Consider the following 15,973-nt stretch of genomic DNA (forward strand, 5'->3'; position numbering starts at 1 on the left):
ATATAAATCGTTTCAAATTGTTGGTGGCGAAACAATTCGGGTTGACGCCTCGGTGTATAGATTGATTAATACTTCTGCGTTTGTTTAGGGACTTTTATTTGGTTTGTTTTGGCGTTATTACGCTTGAATAAAAGCTACAATGTTAATATTACTCTCATTATGTGAAATATTGTTATCTGTCTCATTATATTGTTATACTTCTAGTGGCGTTATATCGTGGCTATTACTTTTAGTGGCGTTTCGGTTTATTGTTTTAAGATGCTTATCTCGATACAGTACATTATCTTCTGATCAATGAAGAGTCATCGTAGTACGTTAATGTTAAATATCAAGGGTGTGTGGACATGTTATCATTGACAGTGTTAATTTCACATTATAGTACCCATATACAGAACACGTCTCCGAACCTGGTGCTATTTTTAAGAATATTTGGAATTTCAAAATAAATGCCTGACCCGACAATCAAACTCAAAATCTCGTGATCGTCACTTGAATAGACTAAACTTTTATTTTCTAAAAGTATCTTAAATTTCTGAAAAATACTCTCCACACAAGATAAATTGGTTCGTTAAATTGAAACAGATCCTAGCGGTGGCGAGTCTTATAATTGCTGGATTTGCTCGAATTTCCTAATTAAGTTTTCCAACTGCAATCAGTCAGTCAATAAGTCCTTTAATATAAAATGTAAATACATTGTAAAGTAAACACCTTACGTTAATTTATCTGCTAGACATTGTGGAGAATACGGCTGGTTGAATAGATCTTTTGTTTATGGGACTCAATGGGCCGCAAGTTACAATCATAGCAGACGGTTTGAACATTGATATAGTGTTCACTGAAAGAGTGGATTTTAAAGTAGACTTTTAATACTACTCTGAAGTCCGTAGACTACTTGCTTGGAGTATAGTAAAATGCCGATTATATTACAGTTGGCTCGTTCCTTATTACGTGGATGGATAGATCTTTAAATATTTCCCAAAGACTATATTTGGCCACGTTCTCTTACTTATTACAACTAACCCTTTGACCATGCTAGTTTATAACAAATGCGTTTATAACAATCAATGAGAATTGACAGAAAACCTTATCACCAAATTCTTGCCTAACCCGGTTCTAGAACCTGACACCAAAGTCTAAGTACAATTCAAAGGAAACATATTATGTAACGAAGGAAATTGACTGGCAATGAGGAAGAAATGTAAAAATTACGGGAACTGTGCGTTATTTTCGGAATCAACCATCAAAATCGTAGAAATGTACCTTAACACTACAAAATTATCATATTGTTTCAAAACAAATACTTAATTATAATCACTTCTAGCAAACATAAACCTTTGTGAGCGCAAACGAGAGAAATCTTCAGAACATTATCTGAAGCTTTCAGCGACGGAAAATTGTTGTGAAAATAACTACAGCCTTTAGCAATATTGATGCACAGATAAGTACTGAAATTATACTTAAGTAACACTTTGTATTGAACGCAATAAATGGAAGGTACTAGAAGTTTGTCTTACTTATTGTTCTGATACTTCGGCAAAGGATTGAAATCAAATGTATAGGTACCTACGTTTACTTACTTAACCTATTTATCATTAAGATATAGAGCTTCGTTTGGAAATATAAATATTTGAGAAAAAAAATTATGCATAAGGTGGAATTGTCTCTTAGTGTACTTTTACTGATTTTACCATCTTATAATAATAACAAATTATATCTTTAAAATCATAAAAATATGTGTATTAGGTTTGAAACTTTTTTAAAAATTATTAGCAAACGAACAAAATACGCACGAAAGACATAACCCTCTCTTTCTTCTCTCTCTTCTCTTTTAAAAACTAAGGCCATCTACATTATCCTATTTTAAAGCTAAAGCCATTGAGTGTTATTATTATTATCAACCTATATTGTCCCACTGCAGGGCAAAGGCCTCCTCCCTCTTTCTATTTTCTCTGTTCATGTTTGGGAAGGGGTTTAGACATATTAACCCACCACGCTTGTCTACTGCGGGTTGGTGGGCGTTAGTTAAGCTTCGTTTGTGATTTAGCAGATTATTGTGATTGTGATTAAGTGTTGGAATAAAAAAAATCATAATGTTCTCCAAAAAATGTATAATTTATTTAATTGTTAAGTTCATAGATGAATTTGGCACGATTACATAAAACACTGTTTTGATGCGATTACAACTTACGACTATATATGTGTAATAACATAATACGCTTTTTAAATGTATATAAAAATAAAAAAATAATTAGTCCTTTAGCCAGATGATGACGTCACAATTTCGTATAAAATATACCAAACTATTACACGTTGAGCACCTCTAATCTGTGAGTTTTAAAGTATTATTAATTTTTCGTTCACTACTTTTTTATAACCTGACAGAAGGACGTAACGCAAAAAAAAAATCATCAAAAATTAGGTAAGAATCTGGTGTAAGATAAACCGAAGTTTGGTTCCCAGCCGCTGTTGAAACGCGGCATATCGAACTTTTTGAAGCCAGCGTTGAAGTCCAAAGAGCTGGTGGGAGAACGGAACACGTTGAGGTTCCCCATCGCTGAGTAGTCCTTACGATCCAGGAACGGAGTGCTTGCCATGCCCAGAGACCCACCGATCTTTTCTCTGCACATAAAAAACATGCTTAATATCCATACTTATATTAGAAAAGAAACGTCTGTTTGTCTATAACGTTTGTAGGAACTCATTAATTGGTTGTGCTCACTGTTCGGTTAGTGAGTTAAGCAACTTATAACGTAGACATTCCAAAGATGGGTATGGTCTTCGTATCGGTCCCGGCTGTTGTCAATTATATATGGTTTATAAGACAGGTTGTCCGACTTTATAACTTCTAACGACTGTCAAGGATCTTTGAAAATTACAGCCGGAACTCACAGTTTAACGTGCCTTCCGAAACACAATTGAAATTACAGATACTGCTTTAATATCTGCACAAGTAAAAACATCTGTTAAAATTATACTAACTTGTACATGTAATCGACTCCTCCACCGACGGTGTTGAAGTTGGGCACGCCGGGGTAGTTGGTGGGCATGTTCTTGGTAACAAAGGCATTAGCGCCAACCTTGTGGTTCTCATTTTGGAACAATGTAGCGTGTCCTGCACCTGTCAGTTTAGAACCGAATCCGGGCACTGTCTCATGCATTACTGCTGCTCCGTGTCCGTTACTGAAATCATAATTAATCATTATAGTAATATGTATAACTGTATCCTATTATATCCCATTTCTGGTCGAGAATCTCCTTCTCAAATGAAGGATTGTTCAGGGTTTGAACAGATTGTTGAGTCCTTAAGCTAGCCCATTGCGGATTAAGGACTACATATCTCGAAGATTGTCTTTTAAAAGAACTCTCAGACATACAAAGTTTCGTCACATTGTTTCCCTTTAGTATTAAAACGAGTGCTAATTATTTCTTAGACACACTAAACTTTGTATTCATTAGTATTTAATATGGTAGAATATGTGCCTTAGGATGAAACCCTAAACCACTTTCCTTTAAAGGGCTTGTACCAATTATACAACTACAGCAATATTTTAGGAGATAAAACAAAAATATTAAAAATACTTACGCATGATCATAAGCCAAACCAATGCCTTTGGAACCTAAATTCAAATTGCCATCCAATCCTGTACTACCAATGGCACTGAGAGCATGCTTATCGTTGCTTGCGAACGGTATCTTAGAGCTCAGGCCAACACTGCCATCGTTTCCAAGCTTGACAGTTGCTTGTCCTTGCACTTCACGCCTGACCCTGGCGCTCGCCAAGTGTCCCGGGTGCTGGTACTCAAAGTCCTCGTCTACGTCGTACACCGGGTATCTGTACTCTTCGTGTTCTCCATACGGCACGTCCTCGAACTGAATGTGTCGTGCGCTCACACACACTAGCAGAACTGCTGCCAGGAATAACTTTGTAGCGAACATTTTGTTTGTTGTTCAACTCTTGTTCTTTGCTAGAATGATGTGCTTTAGAATCGGATGGCCTTATATATGAGAAATTATCTTATTAGGAGGAATTCCCCTTGTCCAGAGAGGAATAGAATTGTACTTATCGCGGTATGCTTTCGTAAACAAAGGCCTGTTAAAGACCGCTTTGTTAAAAGCTAGGTATAATGTCACTATGCCTCTTACTATTTATAGAGGCTTTTGTTCTCTTTGTTTATTTACTATTTTCTACTTGCCTACAACCATATTAATCATATTATGTTATAAAAAAATATGTATTTAATCGGGTCTTCGGTTAAGGCATCGTTCGAGTACCTAATTCTGATATTGGTATACTTATAGTAAGGCGAGCCTAATACTGAAGATTTAAAAAAAATTGTCGATAGTGGTAGAAAATTGCGGTATTGATAACCTTTGGCAATTACATGATAGGAGGTACTTTACTTAAGTCTACTTTAGCTCAGGAACGGGGGATTTCTTGCAATCTTATTGACCTGAGAGATAGCTTATTGACATGACCTGTGAGTTCGTTTGTCTGTGAAGAGAGAGAAAATCTACAGTATACTGGAACCACGTGGTGTAAGACCCGTATGTGTATAGTACAAGAATTTTCTAAAAAGATTATGATGGTAAATTAAGATTGTAAGTACTTAGTAATTATTTTGTACCGTATGTAGACCAAAAAAATCGAGTAGAATAATTTTTCAATAAAGTGTATGGCTAATATGTGCCATTAGCAGAATAAAATCATCAAATTTCGATGTGCAACAATGCTTGTTTTCATTATATCGAATTTATGAGTGTGTAAAACTCTAGCTCGATACTCGACAGTACCGACTGTAGAGAACTGCGCTACTGTTTTATTCTGTTTTCCTGAAATTAAATACTGGCGTGTTTTATAATTACAACTAACTAGAACTCCTTCTTCTGCAACATATTCTTAACTAAACGATTATCGTTTCAATACCGAAATCTCAATACTCATTAAATCCATTTCAAATCTCAAATCAAATCGTAAATACAAAATCAATTGTCTGTGATCCCAACGTCTTACAAACTTACAATAGCGCCAAACTCCATTTTGCAACAAATTAATGCCTACGTCCTTCCATCAACGCCATCTTCGCACATTATCACAAAAGGAAACATCTAAGCCTTTTTCTTTGACTAAAAGGTCGTATAAAAATATCGCTACAACAGACCAACATAACTTGAGCCTTCATATGACCCGATATATCCATTTTCCAAAACATATTCAGTACGTTTTTGCGTGCGGCCCATGAATTCAAAGCTCTCCTTACACTGGACGATTCGATATCGCACTAAATAAAAAAACCTTTAGCGTCACGATAAAAATCCGCAACAAAGCCAAAAAGGTCCGCGATTTTCCAAACGTTTACGCCGCGAATGTGACCCCTATTACGAAGATATAAGGATCACCTAAAAAGTTACGTAACCCCAAATAAGAGGATAGTGCAAGAGCTGACTCAGGTTTTAATAACTGGATTGAATATTTTGTGTAGACAATTTTAGAATGAAGGAGAAACTGCGAGAATTGGAGTAAATTAACGATATTGAAACGCCTTGAGCCATTGTTATTGGCACCTGGTATTCTTTTTCTCGGTTTATTTTGGTCAAATTAAATTATATCGTTTGGAAGGTATAATAATAAAAGTACTTATGTACGTAAGTAATGTTTATATAAACAAAATTATATGCAGATTTTCATTTATTAATATCCATACTAATCTTAGGTTTCTACCAATGCCAAATCAATTTTCTGATCCAGCTTACACGTTTACAATATCTATGAATGTCGTCTTTGCCAAAAGCATAGCAAGGTAAAATGCATTAATTCCTTTACAACATTAGTTACTATAAGACGTGAACATTATGAACTCGAGTTAAACATAACCAAAAATATTTGATTTTAATCTTTCTAAATACCTGTAAAAAGATTCTAAACTATAGGCTTTTTCTTTTCCGCAATGAAATAATGCAAAACAACTGTAAACAGTACTTTAGTAACATGCCAGTGGTTTTTTTTTAAAACTGTAGCGAAAACTCTGCAGTAATTAAGAACTTTCTCGCTAACTGTAAATGTTTTTTATGCAAAACTAAGTTTTATAGTTGGCTATGCGAAATAAGATTTAAAATTTTAATCTCTGAACTTTACAGACTTGGTAAAAGGCTAATTGTAGTTGAATTTTATTGGTAGTTTGATAAATGTGATGTTGCACTGAAATATGGAGGAGTTTCTTGAAAGATCATTTGAAAATTTCTCGTATAACATCATCAAAATATTTTTTGGCGGTGTAAATGTATAGAATATCCTTTCCAACGTCTATTAATCTGATTAATTTTATCCATATTAGTTCGTTATTGACTTAAAGAAAGGAATTTAATGTCAACGATGTTAATGAAAAAAATGTTACTATTCTCATGGTATTTAATAAAGATTTTGACAACGGTCCATTACGATTATATTGATTAACATAAATTTTTAAATATTAATAAAAATCAAGCTCTCACCCTATGTAAATTTAAGCCGCCATCGCGATCATAAGGTTGCAGATATACACCCGAGCTCCGATCCTATAAGGACATGTACGTAAAACGGTCCCCTATTGAAATCGGGCAAAGGGCCTAAAGGTTCTAAAGTACAGACCTATTTATTTTGATCTCAAGTGACATTCCCTAAATCGTTCGTGAAATGCGAAATTTTTTTTAGACGTCCCCTTTGATATAAATCGTTTCAAATTGTTGGTTGCGAAACAATTCGGGTTGACGCCTCGGTGTATAGATTGATTAATACTTCTGCGTTTGTTTAGGGACTTTTATTTGGTTTGTTTTGGCGTTATTACGCTTGAATAAAAGCTACAATGTTAATATTACTCTCATTATGTGAAATATTGTTATCTGTCTCATTATAATATTGTTATACTTCTATGAGTTACTTTGAGTGGCGGTTCGGTTTATTATTTTAAGATGCTTATCTCGATACAGTACATTATCTTCTGATCAATGAAGAGTCATCGTAGTACGTTAATGTTAAATATCAAAGGTGTATAGACATTTTATCATTGACAGTGTTCATTTTACATTAAAGTGCCCTTATTCAGAACACGTCTCCAAAATTCGTGCTATTTTTAAGAATATTTAGAAATTCAAAATTAGTGCCTGACCTGCGGGCCTATCACGTATCTCAGTTGACAGTTAGTATACGTCAAATATATTGTCACTATTCAGTACATTGCTGCTTTGACGTAACGTATTAATCAGTTTGACCTAAGGGAGAAAACAATGGACAGTACAGTGGTTTTAAAATGGTTGTCAACTGAGATACATGATAGCCCTCCTGAAAATTGAACCTGAAATATCTTGATTGCCACTTAAAACATACGAGTAGACAAAATTTTCATTGTTTCAAAGTATCTTAAATTTCTAAAAAATACTCTCCACACAAGATAAATTGGTTCGTTAAATTGAAACAGATCCTAGCGGTGGAGAGTCTTATAATTGCTGGATTTGCTCGAATTTCCTAATTAAGTTTTCCAACTGCAATCAGACTTCAGCAAAATATAACTGAAAATGTAGTATGTTTTGCTACAATCACTTGTTAATACAATGTTGTTAGCATTTTTAAAAGTTTTCTGAAATACAACATAATTTTCAGTCGATTTTTCCATTGTTCGTTAACTTTTTTTAAAAGAATATGGTCATTACTGTCTGTATGGTCCAAGAAAATGGTGTTTGTAACTGATCGTGGGTTTGTATGCAGTTTGTATAGTCGGCGATCAAAAAGAGTGGCCAGGAGCCTCTTGCCAGCTCTTCTCATTCACCCGACCTTCCGAATTGGCGGTAAATTCACTCTCTGTATCATTGACTATCATGTAATGCCAGTACTTGACCTATATGAATAAATGATTTGATTTGAATTGACTTGACTTTGAATTCAAAGCATTAACAACTTGGCTACTTCCGATTAAAACTCACGGTGCTTGATCAATAACCTAAAATATTTACTTATTTTACTAGAATTTTACCTCAACTTCTAACCATTTTCGATCAACATTTGAATACTATAAACCCATCGATACTCGAAAACGTTTTCTCAATTCGTATTGGGCCACTTTCCATTAATCCTTGTTCGCGAAGTAACGACAGAGCTTTTTAAACGAGTCCATTACTGGAGTAAAGGTTTTCACTAATCTCATAGCCATGTTTATTTAGGGCTCTGTATTACAAATATTTGTATGTTTGTTATTGTAAGACTGTCGCCGTGGTGCAGTGGTTTAGGTCGCCACGCCGAAAACCATTGCGTCAGGAGGTTCGATTTCCACACGGAGCAATTAATTGTGCGATCCACAAATAATTGTTTCGGCTCTGGTTGTGCTTTATGTCCGTTGTTTGTATGTTTGTAAAAGTCCCCGCGACACAAGAACAATTCTTAGTGCGGGAGTTGTTTTTAAAAAAAACGGAGTTACTTTTGTACTTAAACATAAATGTTAAAGAGTCAGGGTCCGTTTCACGGCTTGTGGATAAGAGGCCGATGGCCTATCCGACAGATAACGTGAACGGTAAGTGTATGAAATACCCGCTAAAATTACACTCGATAAGGTATAGATATGCGTGAAAAAATTTTATGAAGTGTTCCCGTTATATTGACCGTTAAGACGCAGTTAATTGAATAAGAAGCAAACGTACTTTGGCAAAGCTTTAAGGGGGCTAAAATGCAATACTACCTACTATCGAATTTTGAAGTCCAGTGCTACAACTTACAAGGTATTAGCTATATAGGTAGTTATTATGATTTTCGCATGTCGCATGGAGCATTCTGTAATGAACAATTATTGTAATTTTGACGACATATTTCACATCATTTCGTGTAGAGTTAGTTAAAAATAACCTGCTAATTACCAAATAAATCTTTACATAACCTTCAAAACAGGAATAATTACATTAACATATAAAGAGGCACTCATCCCTTCATTAAACCGATTAATCAATTTACGCAATACAACCCGTCCCTGACATTTCCCAAAAGAATTATCTCCATAATACTTAGTAGCTACATATATGTAGGTACATATATAGGTACTTGGTTTACACAAGTGGCCGCCCGCAACTTCCTTCGGGTGGTCTTTCGGTTTCCCGTTTTTACAACATTATTTTGACGACTGCTCCAGCCCTTTTCTACATAGCGTGATGTTATATACCTTCCTTAATGAATAGACTATACAATACAAAAATATTGATTCAAATGGAGCCAGTAATTACTTAGGTTGGTGCGTTAAAACAAACAAACAATCTCATCAGCTTTATATTTTTAGTATAAATTGTACAACCCTACCAGTTAATCGTCTAAAAAGGTCATTTAAAACGAAAGCGTTTGGTAATTTACGTTTCATTTCCAATTGTTTCTCCTCAATAAAACTCGCAGATGGATTTGTTGAATGTTCGTGTATTAAACTTGGACCATTTTGAAAAGTTTAATACACGAACGTTTTCTGCGGTGCTCTGGTGTTTTGTTATTGTAATTAACTGCGAGTTCCAAATGGAGTATGGATTTGGACAGTATGATTTATTTATTCTGTATTTGTTTGATATTTTAAAGCTAAATTTTAGTTCAGCGAATCACACCAAGAATGGTAGCAAGGAGTTTTCGCTGGATTTATGCGAACTGCTGCTTGCTATAATTGTATTGAATCTTTTACATTCGCAACAATTTCTTTGAAACCTAAAATGTTCTAGATGTCTCAGATCTGTTTTTTTGTATCTGTAATTTCTCTCACAATCACACCCGAAATTAATAGGATGTTTAGCGAACATATTATAAATAGTCCTAAGACGTCATGAAACCTCAATTTTGAAGCAATCAATATTGAAGGCTGAAACAACAAGCAATTAACAGTAAAATGCACGTTATCAATTTCACGCCTCAACGCTCACGCCTGTTATAACCGAAGGCGTAGGCAGATGTTCATAAGTTACACCCGCGTTTCGCCAGAGAAAATATTATTCGTTAGTGTACCCGACTGCTAAACACAAGGTCCCGAATTCGATTCCCGGATCAGATATTATGATTATAGCTATATAAAATAAATTATAACAGTGTATAATTAGATAGTAAGCTTTAAAATAGTTTAAATATTAAGGTTGCAGGTGTATAATATTTATTCGTAAAGTTTATAATGAAATAGTCGGTTGAACAGCTCGCCGCCCTGACACTCCCGAGAGTTCGTTATAGACAGAGATAGCCAAGTTTATGAAAATAAGTGGAAACCAACTTGTAGCACACTGAGTGGAAGATTTTGATTTTATTTTTTCGTTTTTGAGATTCTGATTTATGGTTTGTTGGGAAAATAAACAGTTTGATACTGAAATAATAGATATGGAGTAGAATAGAGATCATAAAGAGTAGGTATCAAACAGTGTGCCTGCAAGGAGGTAACGCAAGATTTTAATAGCAGTAATTGTCAGTCTTAATTGCGTGTAGGCACCAGTGTGAGTAAATAATTGTCTTAAAGTTAGATAAAACAAACTATAAAGCAATGTATTTTTTGCAGGTTTGGAAAAGCTATCTGATGAAATTTCGAAAGTGACGCAATTGACTCTACTCGCGTCATTACAAACGTGCGACCCACGTGCAACAGGATTTTTGAACGGTTCGTCCTTTTGATATATTTGTGTTTGTAATGGCCCGAATGATCTACTTAACAACCAGCATTGATTGCTGATTATGTTTTTTTTTTTTTTATTTAATTCAAGTAGGAGTGTGAAGACTCAGAAACGCATAATAACGAACAGTCGGTCTATTTTTTCATATATTTTCCCTCTCGTAGTACCTCCAACTCACATCGTAGCCGCGTCGCGTTTCGGTGAAGCGCGAAATGGGACGAGCAAGTTGTTAGCACTTCGTCTTCTAACAAAAAGAATACGCGCCTTAACTATAACTTTGTTTTTATATTACTTTTTATCTATAAGTAAATAAGACTTCAAAGTCGGAGGAAATTAAGCTTATAATTTGTTAAAGTACTGCTTGGATTGATTCTACTTTAGAATACTGGTTTGTAAACATTACCTAAGGTACCTGCGGGTATTAAGGCCTGTCGGGTAATAAGGCCTAAATAACAAAAAACGTACTTAAAACAGTAGTTGACGATCAAGATTACTGTCACACAAGCTCAGAGAGTATACGAGTCGCTGCGAAGTGGCGGACGCACTCTAGCACTTCTCCCCCCGCAAATATCGTCGAAGTAATTCAGAAGTGCGGTTCAGCAGCACGAATTATAAAAATTGACTCCAGTAAAACGTAAGTTGTTTAGAAAATATAATATTTACAAACCTGTATTGACTGTCCGCTTATTAATTAAGGTATGCTTGTCCGTAGATTACCGTTTTAAGCGACTTGTACTTTATAAAAATTATATTATTATTATTTTCTGTAAATAGGTGGTTGGCGGATATTAAGGCCTATAAAATTTTACAATAGGCCTTATTATACTCCTGCTTTTTTAACTGCTATATAAGTAGGAGCGTGTATTAAAAATGTTTGTTAGCGGGTAGTATATACGTGGTTTATATTTTCAAATTATTTATTATTGTTTTCAGTGCTCACAGTCACGATGCCTCCCAAACGATCATTGTGGTCAGAAAGCGATCTGACAAAAATTAATCACAAAAAAAAAATATCGCTACTGTCATGCCTGCAGAGAATATAGAATGGATGATGCAATGAGGCAATGTTCGCGATGCTCCAAGTGGTACCACGAAGATTGTGTCGGTTTGACTGCAGAATATACTGATGATTTTCAATGTCCTGATGGATGCGAATAAGGACAATTTATTTCATTTATTAAGACTACTATGCTTTCTATTGCCTTATGTTAATGATTATTGATGTCAAGAATACTAATTTACTTAGTTTAGGTTGATTTTTGAATAGTTTATAGTATAGGCCTTTTTACCCTACCCTATTATAATAAGGCCTAAAGACAGCGTTTTTTTTAAAGTGATATAATGTTTTAGTTTTAAGCTTTAGAAGCCAATTTTTGTTTAAACTCGGTAGTAATATAAGTACATGATTGATTATTATATAAACTGGTTGATTATATTGGATATTCTTCATTTTATTACAAATCTCCCTTAGCTAGGCCTTAATACCCGCGGGTACCTGTATTTTTTGTATTAGACTTATCTCAGATAATAGATTCTTTAACTCTCCATCAACTTTTCTTTTATTATTATAATTACTCTTTTTTAAAATACCTTCTGTAGAGCGTGTGTGTTGTAAGAAAAACGAAAAACAATCTGAAAAAGATTAAATATCATTAAGATGGTTGCTATTAATAGCTACATTATGCCATATGAGATAAGAAGCTTTTGTCTCGTGCGCGGTGATTGCCCGTGACCCACGCGGCACTTCTGCTTTGATAACCTCTTAATGAGAGCATCCGCGATAGTAGGTTCTTTACATACGTGATCTCTTATCTCATTGGTACAGGGGAATTCCTGTTACAAAGATAATTTGTCATATATAAAGACGTACAATCCGAGAGCATATCATTCTACAAACACATCAGCTAAGAACAACATTGTCTTACGACAAAAACAACAAACAAAATGTTCGCTACAAAGTTATTCCTGGCAGCAGTTCTGCTAGTGTGTGTGAGCGCCCGACACATTCAGTTCGAGGACGTGCCGTATGGAGAACACGAAGAGTATAGATACCCGGTGTACGACGTAGACGAGGACTTTGAGTACCAGCACCCGGGACACTTGGCGAGCGCCAGGGTCAGGCGTCAGGCACAAGCCAGCTACACGCTCAATGGTGACGGCACTTCTGGAGCTAACGCTAAAATACCGCTCGTTGGTAATGGTCAGAATGTTCTGAGTGCACTCGGCAGCGCAGGCTACGACGACAAGAATAAATTGGCTTCTAAAGGCTTTGGGTTGGCTCTCGATAATGTGTAAGTATTTTCAGAATTTGTTTTTTCCATAATGACTCTGATTGACTCTCTATGACTACATCAGAGAGAGCTGTTTCTTAAACTTTCATTAATTAACTTTGTGTATTCCAGCAACGGTCACGGAGTATCTGTGATGAAGGAAACTCTGCCCGGGTTCGGCTCCAAGCTCACAGGCGCTGGTCACGCCACTCTGTTCCACAATGACAACCACAACGTCGGCGCTAATGCCTTCGTCTCCAGGAACATGCCCACCAACTACCCCGGCGTGCCCAACTTCAACACTGTCGGTGCAGGAGTCGACTATATGTTCAAGTAAGTATATTGTGCCTTTGGTGTCTATTGATATGAAACCGTTTGATTTAATCTACTCTTGATCTTCTATCTGATATCACTTGTACCAACGTTCTATGTTCTCTGTGTTCAGGAACAAGGTGGGCGCGTCTCTGGGCATGGCGAACACTCCGTTCTTAGAACGTAAGGACTACTCAGCGATGGGGAACCTCAACTTGTTCCGCTCTCCCACCAGCACGGTTGACTTCACCGCCGGCTACAAGAGGTTCGAAATGCCGCGCTTTGACAGCGGCTGGAAACCAAACTTCGGAATTACTTTTGGCAGATCTTTTTAAGATAAAATTATTCGTAAATTTGTAAAAAGTAAATAAGTTTCAGTTTACAGATATTTTAGGTAAACATGATTTTGCACCAGTATTGTAAATGTGCCATCTCTCCGTGTATATAATATGTAAATATTTGTTATTTTCGATAAACATATTTTCACAAAGATAATAATATCTTGTTTTAATGAAACTTTTATATAAAACTAAACAAGGAAACACTGCCTATCGAGTTGCTAAAAGTTAACCTGACTGGGTATATTTCTTTAATAATACGTCACACACTTCAACTTCTATAAGGAAAATTATTACTTATCATCTAGTGTAAAACAAACCACAATGAAAAACCCCAATATTCCCACAACTGTTACACTTTAATATCAAACCATCAGCGGAATATATGCAGTACACAGTAACACGGAGGGCATGTATTAATTGGCGCCTTGTGCGTGGCAACACGTTAACGGATATTGCATTCTCAATCATACTCAGCTACCGTTTACTAACTTCTACTTAATTATAAAGGCTCGCGAACATGAGGCGTATTGACGGAAACTTTCCGTTGCGCAACTTGGCATGTGGGGTGATTACCAAGAAAATTGCTTTAACAAAGGTGCAAGTATTCGAGTCGAGTACAAAATTGATTTTCGCCTTTCTCGTCTTTTTGGAACTTTTATTGTTAGAACATCCCATTGGTTTAAATATTTTGTCCGTTTATAAGAACATTGAATTTACCCATTAAGAATACTGCTCGATTATTATGGAAAAGATAGGAGTATTATTAATTGTTTCAGAATTTATCAATGGTATAAGTTATAAAAAATAGTATTTTAATAATTTGTAATGTTTATCATCAATAAGGATAAATACCTACTTTTCTACCACTGACGACCATCGACTACATTCAATTGTATGAAAATCTGATCAGCGCCTCTAGCGGGTATCACAGGAACTATTTTGCCAGCACATTTTAACTATAAAACTTTCAATACTTGACAGTACCTACTGATTGTAGAGAATCGCGCTATAGTTGTCATTGCGTTCTTTTGGCATTACACAGCAACATATTGCTTAATTTGCGTCTATAAGTTGCCGTTTATGTTAAAGGCTTACTTAACTTAAATGGATATGTCAGTTGGTATACGAAATAATTAAGTGTATAAGCTCATATGAGCATAATAACACTATTTGCGTTATTATTAAGCTTAAGTACAGCGTTAGTAAGTTTCGCAGCTTTAGCAAATTTTGAGGAAGTAATCACATTTTAGTTTGTAATTTTGAAAGCGGATACGGTGAATTCAATCAATATTACAATCCGCTAAGGTGCTATTCTGTCGGAGATTTATATAGGTACTTATAATATTAAAGAGTGCTTGTTTAAACAACCTAAAGATCTGAAAAAATATTACTAGTAGGTAGGTGGTATTTTAAAAAGTATTTCATTTTCTGGTACGATCACTGCACTGGTCAAAAATGCAAACCCAGCGGCTCATAATCAGTTGCTGTCTACTTCGTGTAACAGATAACATAAGCAGACATTCCAGACTGAATCCTATAAATCGGAAAAAAATAGTCATTCGAGCATAGTAATCCTCCTTTTTGAAGTCAGTGATTTTTTCTCAGATTATTTGTAGGAAGTAACTAACATAAAACAACTTTCTAACTAATTAAAAAAACACAAAATTAAATAGAAAGCGCTTCTATCCCTATCTCGCGTATACCACTTTTCCTTCAGGAAATAATTGAAATATCTCATAAAATCTGTCAACTCGGAAAGTCAGTATCCCTAGTAACTTAATATAGTTAGCAAGTAACTTTGACGCCCGCGGCACTGCTCCGTGATAGTTATAATCTTAACTTTAGTTCACTCAAACCGGAAAGTCTTTAACCAATTTTCCATTTGATTCAATCCTGATGGAAGATTGAATTGCAACGAAACTAATGCCGTATTTATATTTCATTGGAGTAAACATATTATTTCACTGCTTGTTTTCTCTTTGCCGTCACCAATCAAAGCTTTACTAGTAAGAAACCGTCAGGGCAAAAAAAAATTGCTTGATTTTCTAGTCAATTTAATACGAAGAAATCTAAGAATTTATTAGGTAGGTAATCGTAAAAAGAACATCATCATAATCATACCCAGCCTGACGCTCATTAGCAAGAGAATCTTGCTTCCCTACTACGTATCAATTTTCCAATAACTCAGTTCCTTCCTTTAAACAAAAGTTTCTACTCTCAGGTCCCGCGCTTATAATAATTTCGATGCAACGATCAATTAGCGTTCAAAAGCACTATAATGCTGTAAATAAGATAGATAACCGTGACGCAAACGGACCGATAAATTGTCGGAGGACTTTAACTAAATTTAGACCAGTGACATGCAATCTTAATTGCTTTGGGCCATGTTACTCCAATTTACAACCGTTCGAC

The 15,973-nt window shown here is 35.4% G+C and overlaps 2 protein-coding genes across 2 annotated transcripts; one reads left to right on the forward strand and one right to left on the reverse strand.

Annotated features, from left to right (window-relative positions):
• Window positions 1–2,091: 2,091 nt before the first annotated feature.
• Window positions 2,092–3,973, reverse strand: LOC142983237 (attacin-A-like). The gene is made up of 3 exons (XM_076130147.1): window positions 3,584–3,973; window positions 2,980–3,180; window positions 2,092–2,619 (listed from the first exon to the last, which is right to left on the reverse strand). Exons 1-3 carry the CDS (start codon window positions 3,934–3,936, stop codon window positions 2,409–2,411), a joined length of 765 nt encoding a protein of 254 aa, XP_075986262.1. The 5' UTR covers window positions 3,937–3,973; the 3' UTR covers window positions 2,092–2,408.
• An 8,557-nt stretch (window positions 3,974–12,530) lies between these two features.
• Window positions 12,531–13,718, forward strand: LOC142983085 (attacin-A-like). The gene is made up of 3 exons (XM_076129908.1): window positions 12,531–12,929; window positions 13,041–13,241; window positions 13,354–13,718. The coding sequence occupies exons 1-3, from the start codon at window positions 12,583–12,585 to the stop codon at window positions 13,553–13,555; spliced, it is 750 nt and encodes a 249-aa protein (XP_075986023.1). The 5' UTR covers window positions 12,531–12,582; the 3' UTR covers window positions 13,556–13,718.
• Window positions 13,719–15,973: the final 2,255 nt, after the last annotated feature.

This window comes from Anticarsia gemmatalis, chromosome 23, assembly GCF_050436995.1.
Source record: "Anticarsia gemmatalis isolate Benzon Research Colony breed Stoneville strain chromosome 23, ilAntGemm2 primary, whole genome shotgun sequence".
Classification (NCBI taxonomy): Eukaryota; Metazoa; Arthropoda; class Insecta; order Lepidoptera; family Erebidae; genus Anticarsia; species Anticarsia gemmatalis.

Bases quoted from the DNA above. Each gene is read 5' to 3' on its own strand.
- LOC142983237 (XM_076130147.1), bottom strand. From the start codon at position 3,936: ATGTTCGCTACAAAGTTATTCCTGGCAGCAGTTCTGCTAGTGTGTGTG. The intron at 3,181-3,583 runs GTAAGTATTTTT...TTATGATTTCAG, and splicing joins GGTTTGGCTTATGATCATGC to TAACGGACACGGAGCAGCAG. The intron at 2,620-2,979 runs GTTAGTATAATT...TTTTATGTGCAG, and splicing joins GGAGTCGATTACATGTACAA to AGAAAAGATCGGTGGGTCTC.
- LOC142983085 (XM_076129908.1), top strand. From the start codon at position 12,583: ATGTTCGCTACAAAGTTATTCCTGGCAGCAGTTCTGCTAGTGTGTGTG. The intron at 12,930-13,040 runs GTAAGTATTTTC...TGTGTATTCCAG, and splicing joins GGGTTGGCTCTCGATAATGT to CAACGGTCACGGAGTATCTG. The intron at 13,242-13,353 runs GTAAGTATATTG...CTCTGTGTTCAG, and splicing joins GGAGTCGACTATATGTTCAA to GAACAAGGTGGGCGCGTCTC.